Source organism: Euprymna scolopes, chromosome 19, assembly GCF_053919585.1.
Source record: "Euprymna scolopes isolate OS-2025 chromosome 19, ASM5391958v1, whole genome shotgun sequence".
Lineage (NCBI taxonomy): Eukaryota > Metazoa > Mollusca > Cephalopoda > Sepiida > Sepiolidae > Euprymna > Euprymna scolopes.
The window spans coordinates 134,595,349-134,617,036 of NC_136500.1; the positions used below are offsets into that span (position 1 = coordinate 134,595,349).

Sequence of the window (21,688 nt, forward strand, 5' to 3'; positions counted from 1 at the left end):
TGAGGAGCCGGCATTGGCGCAAAAAAGAGGTGGCGCCAAAGGTGGCAAGAGGAGAAATAGACCTGCGAGAGCGAGTTGGAAGTTAGTGGAGAAAGTGTTTCCGACCCTCCCTCGCGGGAAGGTCGTGTATTATCAGCTCGTATCCACTCGTGATGGGGGGGAGCAGAGAACGATTAATAAAGTGGGGTGCGGAGAAAAGCTACCCAAAGGAAAAGCTTCTCAGACTGTTCCGGGCACGTGTATATGTCGCCAGAACAGCACTACCTCGCGCGATATATGTAGTAAGAACATATACTACACTTTGATCTTAGCCAAAACACCAACCTTCCCCAGAGGCCAAAATCTACAGAAAAAGCAAACTTTTTTCCATTTATTTAAAGAGAAAATACAATACGGGGTGTTGAACTGCATTCACTAACAAAACATCTAATTAATCTGCATATTCTTTTAAACATTCATTTTAATTGATATTTTTCGTTCTTTTTATAGGATGATCACCTTTAGATAGTTATTAAACAGATATTTAAAACAAATACTGTTCTCGTTTAAGCGTCCCAATTTCTTTAAACGATTATTTTGATAGTGTTTTATTGAAAATTATTATCGTTATCGTACAAAAAATAAGCACATTTTCTAATGTAACAAACAAAAAAAAACTCTATCAATTTACGTATTTAAAAAATATTCGAATTATTTACGACACAACGAAGCGTAGTTTATCTTCTAAAACGCAATCAAAATCTACTTAATTAATACGTTTAAAGGGCCTTTGAAGATAATAGTGTTACATGATAAGTATAAAAATTTTGAAGATAATAGTGTTACATGTAAGTATAAAAATAAAGAATTTAGTTTAAAATGAAAATGAAATAGCAATAGACAAATTCGAACCTCGTAATTTAGTTTAGAAATAGATTACGTGTGAGAATTTAAAAATGTAAAACAAACATCTGTTTAGAATATAGATAAATATTTCAAGGAAATAATGTGAACTCTCAAGTTTGTTATGAAATTTTAAATTGAAAGAATGCAGCTTATAAGATAATGTTTTTAACATATTGGATATAGGTTAAAATTCCTTTTGTAGAAATAGGAAAAGTTTTGGACACGTATGTCCAGAACACGTGAAAGAAGGCACATGTTTTAACATGTGTATGACGTCACGGAAAATAGAAAGTTCTAGGAATAGAGAAAAAACTTTAGAGTTAGAGAGTCAGTGAAGAAACTCAGAGGAAGACAGTCGTCTAGGAAGCGAGACGTCACGTTGAAACTAAAATGTGAAACTTGAATTCTTGGTGATGGAAACACGGCCGTGTGACGAAATAAACCATCATGTGTTTTGTAAAGCTCGTCTTGTCTTATGATTCTTACAAAAAGGTAAAGTGAAATTGTATTATATATTTGTGTTATAAAATGTCTTTACATACACGTCTCAACATTATCATGTCTACACAATGTCCGAACTGTCTGAACACTAGGTCCTCACTCAAAGAGTTTCTTCTTCAACACAATTAAGGAATGAACATTTAAAATATAAGAATCATAACATGAACAATCTCTCAAAGTCTCTTACAACAACATCTCTCTCTCACAACATCCCTGTATAGAACTCTTTCTAAGCATCTCTCTCAAGGCAAACTCTCTAATAAGACTCTAAGACTCACCTTTCAATGAAACCCCTATATAACAATAGAAAATAAGATTTTCTCTCTGTTGTATAATGTGCGCCTAATGCTACACTGTTTATTTCGAAAGTTATTGAGTAAAAACATCTGTCGCTTTCCACCAAGGATTTACGACGCTAATCGATTTAAAATAAATGAAAAATAACCTGACTTTCCCCAAGAAAACTGTCTTTCATCCATTTAATGACCGTGTTATCAGGGCAGTCGCACTTAATCGACTAAGCTCCAACCCTGTCCCATCGCAGTAATGTTGCATCTTCGTGTCGGTTTTACAAGTATTTTAATGGAATTGTTTCTGATGCACTCCTAGAATTCGTGCCCACATGACGTATATATCCCTGTCAAACACGCTTAGCAGCAAAATTACAAACCTTTACTGTAGAGGCTCTCAAATGCCAGAAGGCTTTCCGCTGTAATAGTTTCTCTCCTCGAACGACTATACTTTTAAATTCCTATCCTGCTGTTTGCTTTCCTTATTGTACTCATAGTTCAAAAATCAACAGTTTGTTAATTTTCCGAAGCATTGTATAAATTAGTAACCCCTTACATCTAAGTGGCTATATGCTTTGTTGGGGATGATTGCGAGAAAAAAAAACAACAGCAAAAGGAACTCAAACATAAACGACAAGATGAAACAAAGGTATATGCAAAATCTAATTGTTATAAATACATTTGTTGTAAAGTTCAAAGGGGTTGATGTGCCGTAATTGTGATCCTGAAGAAATTAATCTAACAAAGTGTTATTTCCTCATGGACTGGAGTAAAATATCTTATAATTCTGAAGAGTAAGAATTACAACTAGAAGCTATTATAATAAACGTTATTAACAAAGGCGACATTCTATTCATACTAGCATTTCAACCCAGCGTTGTCCGGCTATTTGGAGGTGCATGTTGAGCAAAAAAAAGCGGTCAATTTTTTTTTTTAATTTGACCCTATTATAACCAGTGAAATGTAATTATTTTGCCTCAACTCAAGTTATTAAGGTAGATACAAGTTCAAGGAACCTATATCTAAATTTTCAAGTATGTAGACCCAAAATTGTCGGAAGAGTTTGGTAGAGTTCTCAAAGGTCAAATCGTTGAACTTTGACCCCTTAATCGCCAAATTTCAGGCCGAAAACATATCACATGGATTTTCCCAAATCTCAGTACCTTATATATCAAATTTCGAATCTGTAGACTAAAAAATTGACATAGTTCTCGCGTAGGGAAATGTACACAGACACACACACAGACACACACACACTTTCACTTTTATAGATATACTAGCAGGGGTGCCCTGCGTTGCTCGGGTTTTTGGAGGTGTATGCTGTGCAAAAAAAGCAAACAAACAAAAAAATAGTTAATTTTTTAAAACTTTGACCCCTATTATGACCCCTTAAAATTTATTGTTTCTGGCTCAAATCACTTTATTAAGTTAGATCCATGTTCAAGGAACCTATATCTAAAATTTCAAGTGTCTAGACCCAAAATTGTCGGAGGAGTTTCGTAGAGTTCTTAAAGGTCAAATCGTTGAAATTTGACCCCTTAACAGCCAAATTTCTGGCTGATACCCGTCACATCGATTTTCCCAAATCTCAGTACCCGGTATTTCAAATTTCGAGTCTATAGACTAAAAATTGACAGAGTTATTGCGTAGGGAAATGTGCACAGACAGACTGACACACAGACAGACATACACGTTCACTTTTATATATATATATAGATAGATAATATGCAACCCCTCCTCCTACAAAGCTGACCCATCACGAGAAAGCAAAAATATTCTATTAACATAAGTTATATACCTACTCTAATCAATAAACGAAATAAAAAGAAGTTATAGACTTGTAAAAGTTATACATCATTTTAATATATATACTATTTTTTTTAATAGATAGCTCGAGTCAATATTGCATATTCACATTGTTACATATTATCATTTGGTGTAAAGTGACTTTTGAATCATCCACATTCAGTATATAATGAATCCGGATGCCACGGAGAACACGGTAAAAAGAAAAAGAAACAAAATATAGCAACGTTTAGGGTCTGAAGTTACAATTGAATAAGTGGTTTCCTGCTGTGATATGCATTGAGAGACGCACGCCGTTCTTTCAAATATATTTGAGATCGGGGAAAAATAATCGAAATGAGAAATGGATGAGAAAAACGTAAACTGAATGAAAAAAAGGTCATAATTTAAAAAAGAAAGTATGAAACTGAATGAAAAAAAAATCATAATTTAAAAAAAAAGACGTATGAAACTGAAGATATCATTTAATGTATAGCCTGAAATGATTGAAATGATGACTTTTTAGATGAGGCATAAAAAACAACAACAACAACAAATAGAGTCACATACACCACCTGTAAACAGAAGAGGAATGGAGACTGCACTCACACGGATGGAGAAACACAGGTTTGACTTATTTAATTTCAAATTCACGCAACAAGACACTTATTTCATAAATTCTCTCTATTTTACAATGTGCGCCCTACACGGGAGTTACTGTCGGTCCATAGCAAGTACGTATATGTAGAATTGGGTTTGTATTACTGTACACATAGATTCGAAAAAGTGGTCAAAAAAATTCGAAAAAGTGGTCAAAAAACAAATATATAACAAATAAATATTATCAAAGGCAAGATAAGTTGCTTTTCTACCAAACTGGATACATTTTTTTGTGTTTTTATTCAATGTAACATGTTTATTCAGCTCGAAAAACATGCAGTGTTTACCGATGTATTGGAAAATTCAAAATGGCGCCCGAGTCTCTGTTTAACATGGTAAGTTCAGGAAAAGATGTTATAAAGAATAAACGAGACAAAATACTGCTAGAAATTCGCTCAATATATGTTACCGTGACATAAGTTGACATATATTCGGTGTTTTTTAAATAGTATTTGTCTAGTTTATTATTTATAACACCTTTTCCCAAACTTACCATGTTAAAGAGAGTGTCGGGCGCCATTTTGAATTTTCCAATACATCGGTAAACCCTGCATGTTTTTCAAGCTGAATAAACATGTTACATTGAATAAAAACACAAAAAATGTATCCAGTTTGGTAGAAAAGTAACTTATCTTGCCTTTTATAATATTTATTTGTTATATATTTGTTTTTTGACCACTTTTTCGAATCTATGTGTACAGTAATACAAACCCGTAGAATTTCGTGGCAGAGCACATTTTTAATTTCGAAAGATATTGAGTTCTAAATCTGCTATAACACAAGCAGGTTGTCTTGAGAAAGTGTATTATGTCTAAGAAGTTGGAGAGCGAAAGACACTGCAGGATAGTGTTAACAAAATAATTGTTCTGATTAGGCTTAATTTAGTTCATTTCTAATTAACACAAGACACTTAGCGTTTTTAAAAGTTCTTTCTGTTGTATAACGTCTACCCTACGTTACATTGTTAGTTTCGAAAGTGATTGAGTTAAAAAATGTGTCGCTACCAACCGATATTTGCGACGCCAGTCGATTCGAAGAGAATGAAAACTAAAATTTCCTAAGGAAAACATTGTTTTGCGTCCATTTTACCACCGTGTTAGAAGGGCCACGCTCAGTTGCACTTTGTCAACTAAGCTAAGGAAAATAGTTCAAATGTGTCGTTATAAAGTCTCATAAAGTAATATAAAAGAAGAAAGAAAAAGACCAATGCGAAAGTTTTAAATAATACAACTTATATAAATGAGTGTTGGTCTCCCGATAAAAGGAGGGTGGACATGTAAATTAACCCTTAGCCGTTCGTCCATCCGTCTGTCCGCACTTTCCTCAATAATGACACCTTGGAATTTTTTTGAAATTTTGCACAAACATTAAACATCATATAAGTAAAAAGTAACAGAACGGATTTTCCAGGAAAAATCCGGTTGCCCTCTTAAGGGTGCATTTCGGGTTATAATGGCTAAAATTGACAATTTGTTGCTTATTAAAAAAATTGATGACTTAGATTTTTATTAAACTTTCTGAAAAGTTGAAACTAACTGATTTCTATATAATTTTGTTTGTGTATACTTCGCGATAACTCTTAGGTGTGCCCCAGGGGCTCTTTTAAGGCCAATAAAAACACTCCATTTTGGGGATTTTTTTTATATTTGGGAACATATTTGTTTAAAATTGGGGACTATTTTACATTTTGGGACATATTTGTTTAAAATTTGTGGACTATTTTTCATTTGGGAACATATTTGTTTAAAATTGGGGACTATTTTACATTTTGGGACATATTTGTTTAAAATTTGTGGACTATTTTTCATTTGGGAACATATTTGTTTAAAATTTGGTGACTATTTTGTATTTGGAGGCATTTTTGTTTAAAATTTGGGGATTATTTTACATTTGGGGACATATTTGTTTAACATTTGGGGACTATTTTACATTTGGGGGCATATTTGTTTAAAATTGGGGGACTATTTTACATTTGGGAAAATATTTGATTAAAATTTGGGGACTATTTTACATTTGGGAACATATTTGTTTAAAATTTGGTGACTGTTTTGTATTTGGAGGCATATTTGTTTAAAATTTGGGAACTATTTTACATTTGGGAACATATTTGTTTAAAATTTGGGAACTATTTTACATTTGGGAACATATTTGTTTAAAATTTGGGGACTATTTTACATTTGGGGACATATTTGTTTAAATTTTGGGGACTATTTTACATTTGGGGACATATTTGTTTAAAATTTGGGAACTATTTTACATTTGGGGACATATTTGTTTAAAATTTGGGAACTATTTTACATTTGGGGACATATTTGTTTAAAATATGGGATTATTTTACATGTGGGGACATATTTGTTTAAAATTTTCTGTGTATGTCTATTTAGCAGTTTTGCCTTGTGCTAAACTCAAATTTTAATATGTTAAGCTTTTGGGGACTTTGTGGGCAAAATGGGGATGCAAATGATGGTCTTATTTATTTATTTATTTATTTATTTGCATGGTGCATAACTCAAATGTACATCTGTAAAGGCTTAAAACAGCACCATTTCTTCATTTTCACCAGGATTTGACGTCATCTGTGGATATTTGTAGCTAAATCAGGTAGGGTCAAATACTGATCTTAGTCCTTTTTTATGCCTCGTTCACTTGTTTATCTAGAATGCAGGGGGGTTTGTTTCTTTTTCGTTGTTACACTGGGTTGGTTGGTTGGTTGGTTGTTTTTGTTTTACGGTATTTCAACCCTTTTCAGGTTTTTTTTAATGGCGAATCCAAAGATTTTGAAGAATTTTTTTTAAATAGAATATTATTGTTGTTTTAAAGTCAGTTTCTATTTAACCTATATCGAAATATGCCCATGACTGTGTAGCAACAAATTACTGCTTATGTAAAGACAAATTGAATATATATATATATATATATATATATATATATATATATATATATATATATATATATATATATATATACACGAATGTAATTTTGGAATTCTTCGCAATAATGTTCTTATCTTTAGTCATTTCGATAGAATGTTTCAAATGTTTTTATTTACAATCGATATGTCTTCGCACAATTGTTTAAAAAGTTGACTTGATTAATTTCATATCTACATCTCATTAAATTGTTTTATTTATGTAGTCATATTATTTGTATCCTGTCAACGCGTTGAACAATAAAAGTATTTAACGTGATGTGTTTTCTTGGAACAGTCTTTCGTTTCAAACACTGGTGGTGCCAAATCAGGCAGTAAGAAAAAAGCTGCATTTTGACGTGAATGCACAAAATACCGATGGTGTTGTTTCGTTTTCTTTCTTCAATCATGTACCGTAAAGCAGGACACAAGTTTTTCCTATGCAAAATCGCTAAAAAAAACTTAATTGAAAATACTTGTGGCCACACAGATAACTTGTCAATCAGTCATCTCCATCATTCCCTGTCCTCATCATGATTGATCCACTCACTCAGCTTCAATCCTGTTTATCGTGAAGCATTTATATTATGTAAAACAAAATAACCTTACAAAACACTATTAATTATAAAATTACTACATACCAACATATATATGTTGCCACATTTGGGTAGGAGCTGCTAGAAAGGACTTCTGCCTTGATAGAGGTCAAAATAGACTTCGTAGCCTCGTAGGGGATAACCTTCTCTCTTCCCTGCAACCTCTTTCTCACAGAAAAGAGGTTGCGGGTTTGTCTCTGATTCATCGTTATTTCCATGCAAAGTTCTCGACTTAGCTCCAATCTATGCCCCCCTCGCCAAACTTTAACAAGAAACACCCGTCTAGCACAAAACAATATCAATAATTTCCCCCACTCTTTATCTGTACCTACACCTAAACCTGGATTTCATGAGCAAACCTTCTTTTTTAGAACTGCACGCCTGTGGAATTGTCTTCCGTTTTTCTGCTTTCCAGCTGATTAAAATATGGTTTTCTTCAAGTCTAACGTAAACAAGTTCCATACAAGTTAACAAATTTACCGAATCTTCATTACTAACGATGACTGGATTGTCCAATTTCTACTGTACACTCTTTAACCCTTATCCTCGAGTGGCCTCTTGGCATTGATAAATGGTGATGCCTATGTAAAAAAATAAAGAAAGAAATAAAATCGCTACGTATGTTGAACTACAAACTTTAGTAATATGATTATTTCGACGTTCCAATTTATCACCGGGGATTTGTTACTAACAGAGTCATTTTAAATAAAAAATATAATTTGCCATAAACAATATGGTTGTCTTAAAGTCTAACGTAAACAAGTTTTTGGTGAGCCGTTCCATACAAGTTAACAAATGAACCGAATTTCCATTACTAACGATTACTATATTGTCCAATTTCTACTGTACACTCTTTAATCCTGATCCTCGAATGGCCTCTTGGCCTTGGTAAGTGGTGATGCCTATGGTAAAGAAAATGACAATTTCTCGTATTCTAGAGTTTCAATTTACTCTTCTTTTAGTGTTTGATTCGGATATGGTTTCTCAAACCAATCTGAGCGTAAAATATGTGTGGGCAGAAGGTTGGTGTGGGGGTGGTTCTCTTCTCGTTTCTTTTTTTGTTTGTTTTTGAATCTTAATCAGTTTTCTACTTTCTGTTTCATATTGTTTATTGTCGGATATGATGGATCGACGCCAAACGTCCCGGTTCTGGGATGTTGTCCATGTCAAAACCAAGTGTTTTTTTTTCAGGCAGATTGTTAGTTTGTCTACGAATCGATGTGGAGGGTAACCGATTGATGTAAATCCAGCGGCTCGCTCTAAGTACAGTGTTTGTTAATGGAGCCTGCACTCATCCATTCAAAGAACGTGCGCTAACGAACAGTGCCTGAGCTTCATGATCCCGACCAGATTACCGCATTTTTCCCCCTTTTATACTTTGTTTTTCAGTATCTCTCGAACCTTTTGCTGCTGGAATTTTTCTGGTTTATTTAGATCACGTAAGTACACTGTACAGGTCTCATATCTATACAGAAGCGTATGGGTTACAGTATGAGTTTAATTTTTATTGAGAGATTTTTATATTCAAACATGTGCTTAATTATTTTGCCCAATGCTTTATAAGCGAAACCAATTTGACTTTTAATTTCTATCTCTATTGAATATCTTTCTGATATTATGCCGTAACAGAACGCGGACGCGTATGTCAGCTTTATTCAAATAACCGAGCCGTATGCAGGATGGTTTTGCAGAGAGAAAAAAAAAACAAACAAGAATTTAAACAGAACGTCTGCATTGACCGAGAATGACGATCCAGTTAATGAGGTATAAATAAATGTATGTTGGTTAAACTTGAGACAGTGAATTGGAATTCTTTCCTAATCTTTGTCTCTTTTGCTACGAAGTCTTCAAAGTGTTCGATCCCTACATGATAACAGGTGTGTAACGTTACAAATGATCTACTTGCTCAAGTAGAGTGTAATTAAGATGAATATGTGTGAGGTAATAGCCGTGTTTAATCATTACTTATCTTTTATCTCTTTATCAATATCTATCTATCTATATATCTAGTGATAGGTGGTCAGCGGAGATCTGAATCGTCATGTATTGGCAGGTTGTTAACCTTTGTAAAACTCTGTGTCCCGGTCAGTTTGCACCGGAAGATGTGAACGGTGATCAGGCGTGATGTGTCACATGTCACGTGTTTCGGTTTGCGCAAGCATAGTTTGGAGTTGGATTCGAGATACCTATAAAGCCGTATGGACTAAACAAGTCTCCCCTCGGAACAGAGACATACAAAACCCACATGTCGAGAGTCCATCGATTACTTCCTCCTGCTGTCACAAATACCTGGGAGTGAGCATATAATATAAAATCTTACAACGTCTTGGTCTGTCTTGTGAAGCATCTTCCTCAAAACAGGTCTGCCTCTCCAAGATGATTGAAGAACACCCAGAAGCGACTAACAACATGAACAGGTATTCCGTCATGTGTACATTATATATATATATATATATATATATATATATATATATATATATATATATATATGTATATATATTGACATGCAAACACGCACCAACAGCACCATCACGATGACAACAGTTCCTTATCCAAAGACAGCGTACATACATGTATATACGCTTCGTTAATTAATCCAGAAAATATAAATATGAGTTTAGAACAATTGTTACACAAATATTTGTCTTGTAAGATGGTATTAACTACTGTCTGTACAATGTAGAATTACCACATGTGGCATAAAATAACGTAACACGCGCTAACATTCCGTGAAAACAAAACACTCAAACAATCGATCACGTCAAATAAATCATATTGTCCATTATGCATAAACAACTCGTTGATAACAATCACATTTATAAAAAATGAAAACATGAGTGAAGATGTGAAAGATATGTTCGTTTGGATTAAATTTAAATACCCGCATTTTGGTTCGATAGAGTAAACAAAGAGCAAAGAAGTACCCAAGAATCGAGTTATCCGAGGAAAAGAGCTTTAAGCGTAGATGATATTTTGCCACCTGTTGAACCGGTTGCATGTTGCTGCTATTTACGTTGTTATCGAATATTTATATTTAATGTCTACAAATAAAAGTTGTCGGAGCATGTGCGTGGATATAATTTCTGAACGAAAAACGCGGTTGCAATACCTAAATGATGATGCATAGGCATGATCCTGACAGACAGATGGGGGAACTATTAAATTAGACATTCTTTGTTCTTCTAAGCGATATTTGATTCTTTGGTTCATGATCAGTTTAGATATGGCGACAATGCACGAGGGAATGAGGATTTTAAAGAAACTAACAATATTGATATATATATATATATATATATATATATATATATATATATATATATATATATATATATATATATGAGATTTTTTCTCTGTGCGTAAAAGGGCACACTCTTCTTTGGGTGGACGATAAAAGAATAAACGGTGGAACTCTAAAAAAAACTATTCACAAAAATAGGAATTTTCGTAAAACCAGTCTTGCCTGACAATCAGATTTAATGTTTGAAGACACATTTCCATGATATTACTTCCCTACAAGCTACAACAAAACGTTTTAATTGTAGTTAGAGTTGGGTTACAGTAATAAAAAACAGTATTCTATGACGTTTCTGAATTTTTGAGATGAGCATTAGTTATTCGTATTATTTGGATTCATCAGAGTAATGTTCTCATCTCCAGCGTTATTTTTGCAACGTTTCGGTCGATGTGACGTCCGATTTCTTCCGGTGTATTTTGTTTCTATTTCTGTCGAATTTGGGAATGTGTACGGAATTTCGAGCGGAACCCTTCACTGGTGTATCATGCTAATAGGAGGATGGAGCGGTTGCGTCATTTACTTCATGGGGATACCCTGATATTTAGGGAAAGTGGAGTGGTTGAGTTTCGCTACCGGCTATAAAAAAAAAAAAAAACATATTGTGCTCTCTTTCATCTATAATAATTTCCCTCAATAATGATTTGGCGTGGTTCTTGATATACTTTCAAAGTAACAGACATTACCATTACCAAGAAAGAACGTAAAAGAACAACAACATTTTCAGGCTATTCACTTTAAAGTGGGAATTTCCATACCGTCCACCTAGGGGTTCTTTTGGTTAGGTGGGGAATAATGCATAGTTAAGTTTACGGGAACATATTTATGTTTCTTTTGTTGTTTTTTTTTTCCACTTTTCAGCTTCTACATTTATTTTTTCAGTTTTCAGCTTCGACATTGATTTTTTTGTTTTGGCGAGGGGTGGAAACTTGTACATTTGATCCAACTCTTGATTTTGTTTTGTAAGTTGTCTAGTATAGTTATTAAGACAAGGTCAGTTATATGTGGCGGGAATAGGTACTTTTTAATATATAAATACTGGATTCCACTCTCTAAATCACTTTCGGGGGTTGGGGTGTCCATTCAGACAGCCGTTCCTTCCATGGAAAGATGAAGGTATATTCCGAAAACCGTTCGTAATATAGAGAGGTTGAGGTGGCCACACACAACAACCGTACTTTACTTTTTAACGCAATAGGTATGCTTTCAAGCGGCAACGCCGGTTAGTATATAAATAATAACTGGAATTTCGCCATATTGAAAATATTACTTGTATAATAATGCAAAATAAAATATAACTTGTTTAATAATGCAAAATAAAATCCATATAAATATAAGTATAATAGTTGTGAGACAATTTCAATCAAATTAACAAGTTCAATATAGGAGAAACTGCAATATTATAATTAGAATTTAATTCAGTATTTTTTTTTTAATCGACATTTTTTCTTCAACATAAATTACAAAAATTTAAGTTCATTTCCTAAATCCATGCTCATATCATCAGAGGAAAATGTCATTTTTTTAACATAGGCATCACCACATTATCAAGGCCAAGAGGCCACTCAAGGATAAGGATTAAAGAGTGTACAGTAGAAATTGGACAATATAGTAATCATTAGTAATGAAAATTTGGTAAATTTGATAACTTATATGGAACGGCTCATCAAGAACTTATTTACGTTAGACTTAAAGACAACCATATTGTAGTCAGCCGGAAAGCAGGAAAACGGAAGGCAAATCCACAGGCGTGCAGTTCTAAGAAAGAAGCTCTGTTCATGGAATCTACGTTTAGGTTTAGGCACAGATAAAGAGTGGGGGAAATTTGGGATAGTGTTTACAGCTAGACGAGTGTTTCTTGTGAAAGTTTGGCGAGGGGGGACCATAGATTGAAGCTCAGTCGAACACTTTCCATGAAAATAACGATACATCAGAGACAAACTCGCAACATCTCTTCTGTGAGATAGAGGTTGCAGGGAAGAGAAAAGGACATCTCCTACGAGGCTACGAAGTCTATTTTGAACTCTATCAAGGCAGAACAAGTCCTTTCTAGCAGCTCCTGCCCAGATGTGGCAACAGTATTCCATCCTTGGACGTACCTGGCTCTTATATAGATAGAGAATAGCATCAGCAGTGAGATATCTACAGGATCGATAGAAAGATCCCACCATTTTTCCAGCGGCCTTGGCAACAGATTTGATGTACGTGTTCCATTTAAGATCAGGAGTAATGGTCAAGTCAAGAAGCTTGTCAAAACTTGAGGCCTCCTGAAGACGAGAGCCATTCATTTCAATTGATGACAGATGTGAGTCAGAATGTTGATGATGTAAAGAGAGAAGCTTGGTTTTAGATGTATTAAAAGTAACCAGCCACTCCTTACCCCATTGTACTACGTGCTCAAGATGAGAGGAGAGAGAATTGGGGAGAACTTGGTCGTTTATTGTCTTAGATGTGCTACCATAAATGGTAGTGTCGTCAGCATAGATGTCTACAAATGATGTAAGGATGTGATTTGGAAGATCATTAATATAGATCAGGAAAAGTTTTGGGCCCAGGATGGATCCCTGAGGGACACCGGCATTAATACTGCGAGCTTCTGATTTTTGCCCCTCAACTACTACTCTTATGAACCTATCAGAAAGAAATGATTTAATAATTAAGACATTTCCAGCAATACCATAGCTAGAGATCTTATGAAGTAAACCTTTATGCCATATCCTATCAAAGGCTTTAGATATGTCAAGAGCAATTGCCCTAGAAAGGTTGGCTCCGTCGAGAGATTTGCTAATCCTATGAGATATAACTGTAAGCACATCTGCTGTAGATCTAGCAGCACCAAAACCATATTGAGTGTCACTAAGAAGGTTATTTTTGGTGAGATGGTTGATTACTTCTGTATTTAACACAGATTCCAGCAACTTACTCATGACGCACAGGAGACTTATTGGCCTGTACTGAGAGGGGGATGAGCGATCACCTGAATTCTTAAATACAGGGCATACTGATGAGATTTTCCAGGGAGATGGAAAACTATTCTCCTTAAGACAACGTTTAAACAGTTGTGTAAGTATGGGCGCTAGTTCAGGTTGAAGTTTTTTGAGTACTATAATTGGAATACAGTCAGGGCCAGTTGCTTTACTGGAATCAAGGTTTTTGATTAGCTTGGCAACATCACGTACAGATATACGTATATCACATAGCGTGTTTTCTGATACAGGAGGAAATATTGGGGGTTGGCGGCCTTGGTCGTAAAGGGTAGAATTAGCTGCAAAGTTCTTGACAAAGAGTTTGACTTTGTCTGATGCTGACGAGATAACCTCAGGTCCATTGATAATAGTTGGGATGGAGCACACGCTTCTGTTCAGGATTCTGTTTGCTATTTGCCAAACTGGTGGGAACCAAGCCGCTGCTCAGCTACTTTGGACTTAACAGATTTAGCAAACAACTCTCTTGCATTCTTTATTACTTTCTTACAATGGTTGCTGGCAGTCCTGAAAGCGGCTTTAGTTTTCATACATCTATTACGTTGGAAACAGTGGAAAAAGTGATTTCTGTGCGCAATGGCAGCAGCACATTCTGGAGAGAACCATGGCTGGCTGTTAGGTTTATGCTTAAACTTTTTCGACGGTATGAAACGGTCAATACCTACAATTAACCATTCCGTCAGGTCTAATACTATAGAGGACACATCCTTTTTAAACATGGAATGCAGAGGTAGATCAGATATAAATGTACGGAAGCTATCCCAGTCAGTCTTAGTGTATCGATATACTGTACGATGGAGAGGTACGTCTGGGGACTTATTACATTTCATTTTTATCTTAATTGATACAACAGAGTGGTCGGAAGATCCAAGAGGCGACAGAACAGAAACTGAACATAGTTCAGGGCAAGTTGTGAGAAAAAGGTCTAGCAGGCTCGCATACTGGTCGTCATTGTCGGGCACACGGGTGGGTTCCTGAACAATCTGAGTTAGGTCATAGGCAATGGAGAAATCATGACAGAACCTCACCTCATCATCGGTCCTGTTAGAGTGGGTCAACCATTCGACGTTGTGAACATTGCAATCTCCACATACGTGAATGTTAGCTGAAGTATAAGCAGATAGTACTTGGTCAATTTTCTCAGATATGCTTTGAAAGATAGTAACTCCGCTGTTATGGGGGTGATAGAGAGTAAATATAAATGCCGTAGTGTGAGCTAAAGCAACCCGGAAGCACATATAGGGTAAGTTAGGATCTTCCCTGGAGATGTCCCTACCACATGGAAAGCTATCTTTAATATAGGCACATATTCCATGCCCATGTGCGTGCGTGCGCGTGTGTTTGTTTGTTCGTGCGTGTGTGTATATATTTGAAGTTCAATAGCCAAAAATTATTAGTACGAGAATAAAGTGTTTTACTTACCGGCAATGGCGAGGTGTATTACAAAAAAATTCATCCTTGAACTCCCACGCATTCGGGCTGGTAGGACAACTCTCAGAACGAGGCAATTACTTATGACAATAAGAACGAAAAGTATCAACAGAAATGTCAACTGTTCCACCTACAAAATGAACACAAATATGGTAAATACAAAGATGGGAAATTTCATTTTAGTATAGCTTTATTTATATAAATATAAAAAAATGTAAAATTACTTGTATGCAAACCTAGCTCAAAAGCATTGTTTTACTAACAGTGACATGTAACCCTGTATTTTTCTGTCAAATATTAATAGACATATTCTGTATTACTATTCTCCTTGTTTAGTGATATTAAGGGAACATAAGAATCAATTATTTATCCAGAAAAATATATGCCGTCCTGCTTTCTCTTAAAACGTGAGTAATAATTCTCATATGAATTAAATCTTGCTTATCCTTATTAACTAAATTAATAATATCAGTATACAAATAAATATATTGTAGAAATGTCTGTAAACAATATACATATACATATATATGTATATATATATATATGTATATCTATATATCTATACAAGTGAACGTGTCTGTCTGTCTGTCTGTGTGTCTGTGTGGTTGTCTGTCTTTGAAATACCGGGTATATGTATATCTATATATCTATACAAGTGAACGTGTCTGTCTGTCTGTCTGTCTGTGTGTCTGTGTGTCTGTCTGTGTTTGAAATACCGGGTACTGAGATTTGGGAAAATCGATGTGACGGGTGTCAGCCAGAAATTTGGCTGTTAAGGGGTCAAATTTCAACGATTTGACCTTTAAGAACTCTACCAAATTCATCCGACAATTTTGGGTCTAGACACTTGAAATTTTAGATATAGGTTCCTTGAACATGGATCTAACTTAATAAAGTACTTTGAGCCCGAAACAATAAATTTTAAGGGGTCATAATAGGGGTCAAAAATTTTAAAAAATTAACCATTTTTTTTGTTTTTTTGCTTTTTTTGCACAGCATACACCTCCAAACACCCGAGCAACGCCGGGCAGCCCTGCTAGAATATATATATATATATATATATATATATATATATATATATATATATATATATATATATATATATATATATATATATATATATATACTAGTGAAGGGGGCGATCATCACTGTTTGGAAAGCATGATTTAATATACTGTTTTTTTGTTTGTTTTTTTTTTAATTCCTGAAACAGAGTTTCATGGCAAACAACTGATGATACGTTTAAGAACATTCAGCGATACAGGAAATTATTGTGTTGAAACCAACAAATTCATACGAATTAAATCTTAGGTATCCTTATTAACTAAATTAATAATATCAGTATACAAATAAATATCTTGTAGAAATGTCTTTAAAAAGTATATATATATATATATATATATATATATATATATAAATATATATATATATATATATATATATATATATATATATATATATATATATATATATATATATATATATATATATACATGGTATGTCAAGTTAGTCTTTGGTATGGAGAAAAGTGGAAAAAGAAAACGAGGCAGAGAAAATAAAATAAAATTAAAGAAAGGAAGACGAAGAAGAAGCAAATGAAATTTTGCGTTTTTCAAGCTGAAATCAACCTTTAAACTAATTAACCTAATTGCCTCTTAAATTCTTTACTCTGTTTAAATCTATTAAATCCAGTCCACTAAAATCATTAAATGATAAGGTGCTCTTTTGTTAATTTTATACTCATTGGTAATATCCGTTAAATGGGAGAATTAAACCGGAGAAATCGAATAATATCTAAGTAAAACTAAGCGTTTGTTATTTTAATTTTATACTACTAATGATGATCATTTACTGTTAAATCGAAGATAATATTGCCTTACTGGAAGGTATCAAAATTCGGTAATAATAATTATTATAATATTAAATAATATTTAACTGGGAGAACTTTATACACTCATATATATTCCCATACATGCCTATACATACATACATACTACCATACATATAAACAGTCACACACACATACACACAAATTATATCTATACATACATACACACATACACACATACATACTTTAAAGATTATAAATTTGAATACGAAGAAAATATAAAACTAATCATACTATTAATTATAATAATCAGACACGTAAGAAAACTAATTATAATAAAAAACAAATTGGCTTCTATACTGCTAAATAACATTGAGAAAATAAGTGTATTGGGTTATGTTACTAAGGCTCTAGAGTTGGGTCACACTAATACCAACAAGGATGACGCATTATTGAGTATTACGCGTCCATATTTATATGTGTGGATCGGGATGTTACTTTACAATGTGCAATGTTTAACACTAATAACACTAATAGGATAAGGAGATAAAATTTCGAAAGTATTCTTTGTCTTACTTGGAATAATAAAAAAAAAATACTTGATTTGAATAAAGTTCTTTTTTTTTAAATTTCATTGAACCTCTATAATTTGCTTTATTATGTATATCACTATAATCTGTTCTATTCTGTATATTGAGCAATTCCTATTTTGATGGGATAATACATAGAATATTACGACCAGTAATATTTTATAAATCTTCTAATCACAGGTTTCCATAACAGCTGATTGTTGTATAAATCAATTCGGAAATATATATATATATATATATATATATATATATATATATATATATATATATATATATATATATATGAGCAAACATTTAATAAAATATGTAAAAAAACAATTTGAAATAAGTTAAAAACATATTTAATCTGAAAAGAAAATACTAGAAAAATGGATAGTCCTTAATCTGCGGAGTTTCAAAGAAATACTTTCCTTCTCATTTTTATTTTATATATATATATATATATATATATATATATATATATATATATATATATATATATTGACTGCATTCAAAAACTGCCTACAGAAAATGGACTCTGATTTATGAAAGTATGATAGGTTATGAAAAGGAAGAGTTGTAAAGAGATAGCTTCGAATTTGGGGTATCAAAACCAAAGCAAAATATAATGAAAGAAAAATAAAATAGATGAACCCCATAATTTATTATACCATACCTGTTCACACTGAAACACTTATCACAATATTCTGTGGATATATATTAATAAACCTTGTTAAACTTTGTGACATATTTTCATTCTATGGAGGTCAGGCGCGAACGAACACTCCATCATTTTATTATACCATATTTCTTCAAACAGCAACATAATTATCAAAGTATACTTACGCAGATAGATATGGAAAGTATTTATTAAAGTTTCCTCCTATTTCTATTCTATGGAGGACAGGCGCGAGCACAGACCCCACCATTTTATTATACCACCCCTATTTTATTATACTATCTATATTTAAGTTAAAACAAACTCATCAAAGTATTCTTATGTACATCTATATCAAAAACACTTGCAAACGTTTCTTTTTTTAATTTTTAAATGTTTTATTTCCATATTTTGTGGACCAGGCCCGAACGCAAGCCCCACAATTTTAATGAACCACCGTTCTGCCTATTCCTGATCCTCGATACGTCTTCTATCATTATATGTAATCAGTTTTTTTTTTTAAATAGGCAACCATATAGGAGCCTATTCGTGACCAGACACACACGCACATTCAGCTTTATAAATATATATATATATATATATATATATATATATATATATATATATATATGTATATATATATATATATGAAAACAATAAGAGTGGGAAATGAAGTCACAGAACTATATATTGGTGGATATAGACTGGTTCATTTATTCAATAAGGGAATACAATATGTCAGTTGTGAGATAGAAAGGACTCTTTACGTCATGGTATTTCGAAGCCTAATGCTTCTCATCAGAAGAGTAGAGAAGATGCTACGTAACATAGTAGGGATGCGGCGTCTAGCGTTGGATTCATTAGGAACGAAATAGATCAAAGCAAATTAAATTTATAGATGATGTCCGGGGGGTCGAATTATATATATATATATATATATATATATATATATATATATATATATATATATATATATATATATTAGGGAGCTGGTTTGTGATCAACACTGTTTGGAAAGTATGATTTAATATGCTGTCTTGTTTTTTTAAGTCCTGAAACAGAGCTTCATGGCAAACAACTGATGATCCGTTTAAGAACATTCAGCGATACAGGAAATTTTTGCGGTCAAACCAACTTTTGTATATTTTTATTCTGTAAGATTAAGAAATAGTATGTTTTAATACTTTAATCTTTGACGAGGAAAATGTTCCTTTTAACTGCTGTGCAATGGTTGTTGCGTGATAGATTTTTTTTTTTTTTTGTTTTGCGAATGGTCTTCTATTTTTGGCCGTCGATAACTATGTGGATGACTGAAAGTAATTGATTGCGCTGTTTCCCATTTGAGCAAACGCATGTGTTTACTATAAATATCCAAATGTTAATTCTGCTTATTTTTATATCTTGTCTTCGCTTAGGTAGTAGTTCTTTTATTTTCATTTTAATTGCAGGAGGGGGGTGGAATCATGTCATATATAGTTTGTAATTTTTTTTTAAGGTTTTATTTTGGCTTGTAACTCGTAAATTGGAATTTAAGACTTAGTTATTGTTATTTTATTTCATTCCTCTGCAGGTGTGTCGACCATTTGATTTCCCATAATGCCCACATTGGCAAGATCATTTATAAAGACTCCCGCCTCTTAGATCATTGCACATTTCGTATATTACTCATATGTATGTATATTGTTAAAAGTGTGTTAGTTATTATTGATCTATGTGTCTATCAATATATCCAATGGTATTATTAAGATAGTTTATATTGTTTATAGAATCAAGTTTTTCAATAGATTTTAGCTGAGATCTTTATATAATTTAGCTAGGTTAAATATAAACAAAATAACATTAAACAGGCAGATGTAACGGAATGATCACGTAAAGGCGACGTGTTTTTTTTAATTAGTTACGTAACAGGACTGATGTCAGAAGTCGGGAAGTTTAGAGTCGACAGTTGAAGTTTGACCACCAGAGTGAACAGACGATCTATTCACAAGGGTGGACAAACAGCTAGGGAGCGGGATGAAAGAATACAACATGTAGACGAACTGCAGATCCTGTGAAACCCATTCGAGACAACTGTAAATAATTTATATTATACAAATATAAAGCGCTGTTTTGTAGTTTCACACAAGTAAGAACTGATTTCTCAATTGGATGGTGCTGGTCGTTTCATGGTTCTTTTCGGAGCAGCAGGATGATAGAAGAACTCTTCAAGAAAAAAAGGCGTGACGAATATATCATTCTTTTATATATTGTAAAATATTTCCGTGTGATAACTCTGATACACCATGACTCAGTTTACATGTCAATATAATATGCAATGCTAAAAAACATACATACGATTTATACGTTTATTATCTGTCAGTTAAAAGGCAATATCTCACATCCACTAGATAACACATGACACGTTTTAATATATCTCATTAAGATAATCAGAAATAAAACAAATCCTGTTATGCAAAGTAAAAAAATAAATAAAGCAAACCAAGAATATGTATAAATATTTAAAAAATAAATTGACGAACACAAATGTTCTGTAAATTTAAAATTGAAAAGTGTTGATTTTCCTTTGCACAAAACAATCAAAACAAAAATGATCTTTTTAAGAACGAAATGAGAAAAATTTGTTTTAAAAGAGATTGGATTCATAATTACATTGGCAAAAAAAATCTTATTGCCTAAAAACAACGAAACTTCGTGGAAAGTGTATAGCAATTGAAACATAAAAATATATTTTTCAATTATTTGATACATAATAGTTTTTTTTATATAAAACTATACAAGAAAGCTAAGGAAAATGTTAAAAAAAACTTAAAGAATTTAATTATTTTTTCTAAGTTATTAAATTTCGAATAAAATTAGTGGAAAAATGTTCAACTAAGCCAACCAATTATTAACAATCTAAGTAAACGTTCCAAATATTGGAGATTTGATAGATAAAAAAATTATTCGATTCAGAATAGAATTGAAGAAAAAAATCAAACCAAACTTCCATAAACTTATATAATTATAAAACTCTATGCACCATCCGCCTGCTTGCCCATGCTTGAATCTTGTACACCAAAAACATGGTAATATATTTAAGTATATATGCTGCTGTCAACGCGATGGTTCTAGGATCAATCCTCAGCTTGGGAGAGGTGCTAGTCTAGCGGCACTCATGTGCCCTGATACAACGAAACAGGACTATATGTCGATGACTACATATGTACATATATATTATATATGTATATACATATATATATATAAAATATATATATATATGTATTACACATATATATATATGTATATACATATATATGTAAAT

General features: G+C 33.1%; 1 protein-coding gene across 2 annotated transcripts in view; it reads right to left on the bottom strand.

Annotated features, from left to right (window-relative positions):
- Window positions 1-21,688, bottom strand: part of LOC145239991 (cardioacceleratory peptide receptor-like) — a 949,161-nt gene that overhangs the window by 230,146 nt on the left and 697,327 nt on the right. For both annotated transcript variants that reach the window (XM_080103573.1, XM_080103574.1), the window contains exon 4: window positions 15,324-15,462. In XM_080103573.1, the coding sequence (XP_079959699.1) occupies window positions 15,324-15,462 (139 nt within the window). The remainder of the gene's footprint in view (window positions 1-15,323; window positions 15,463-21,688) is intronic.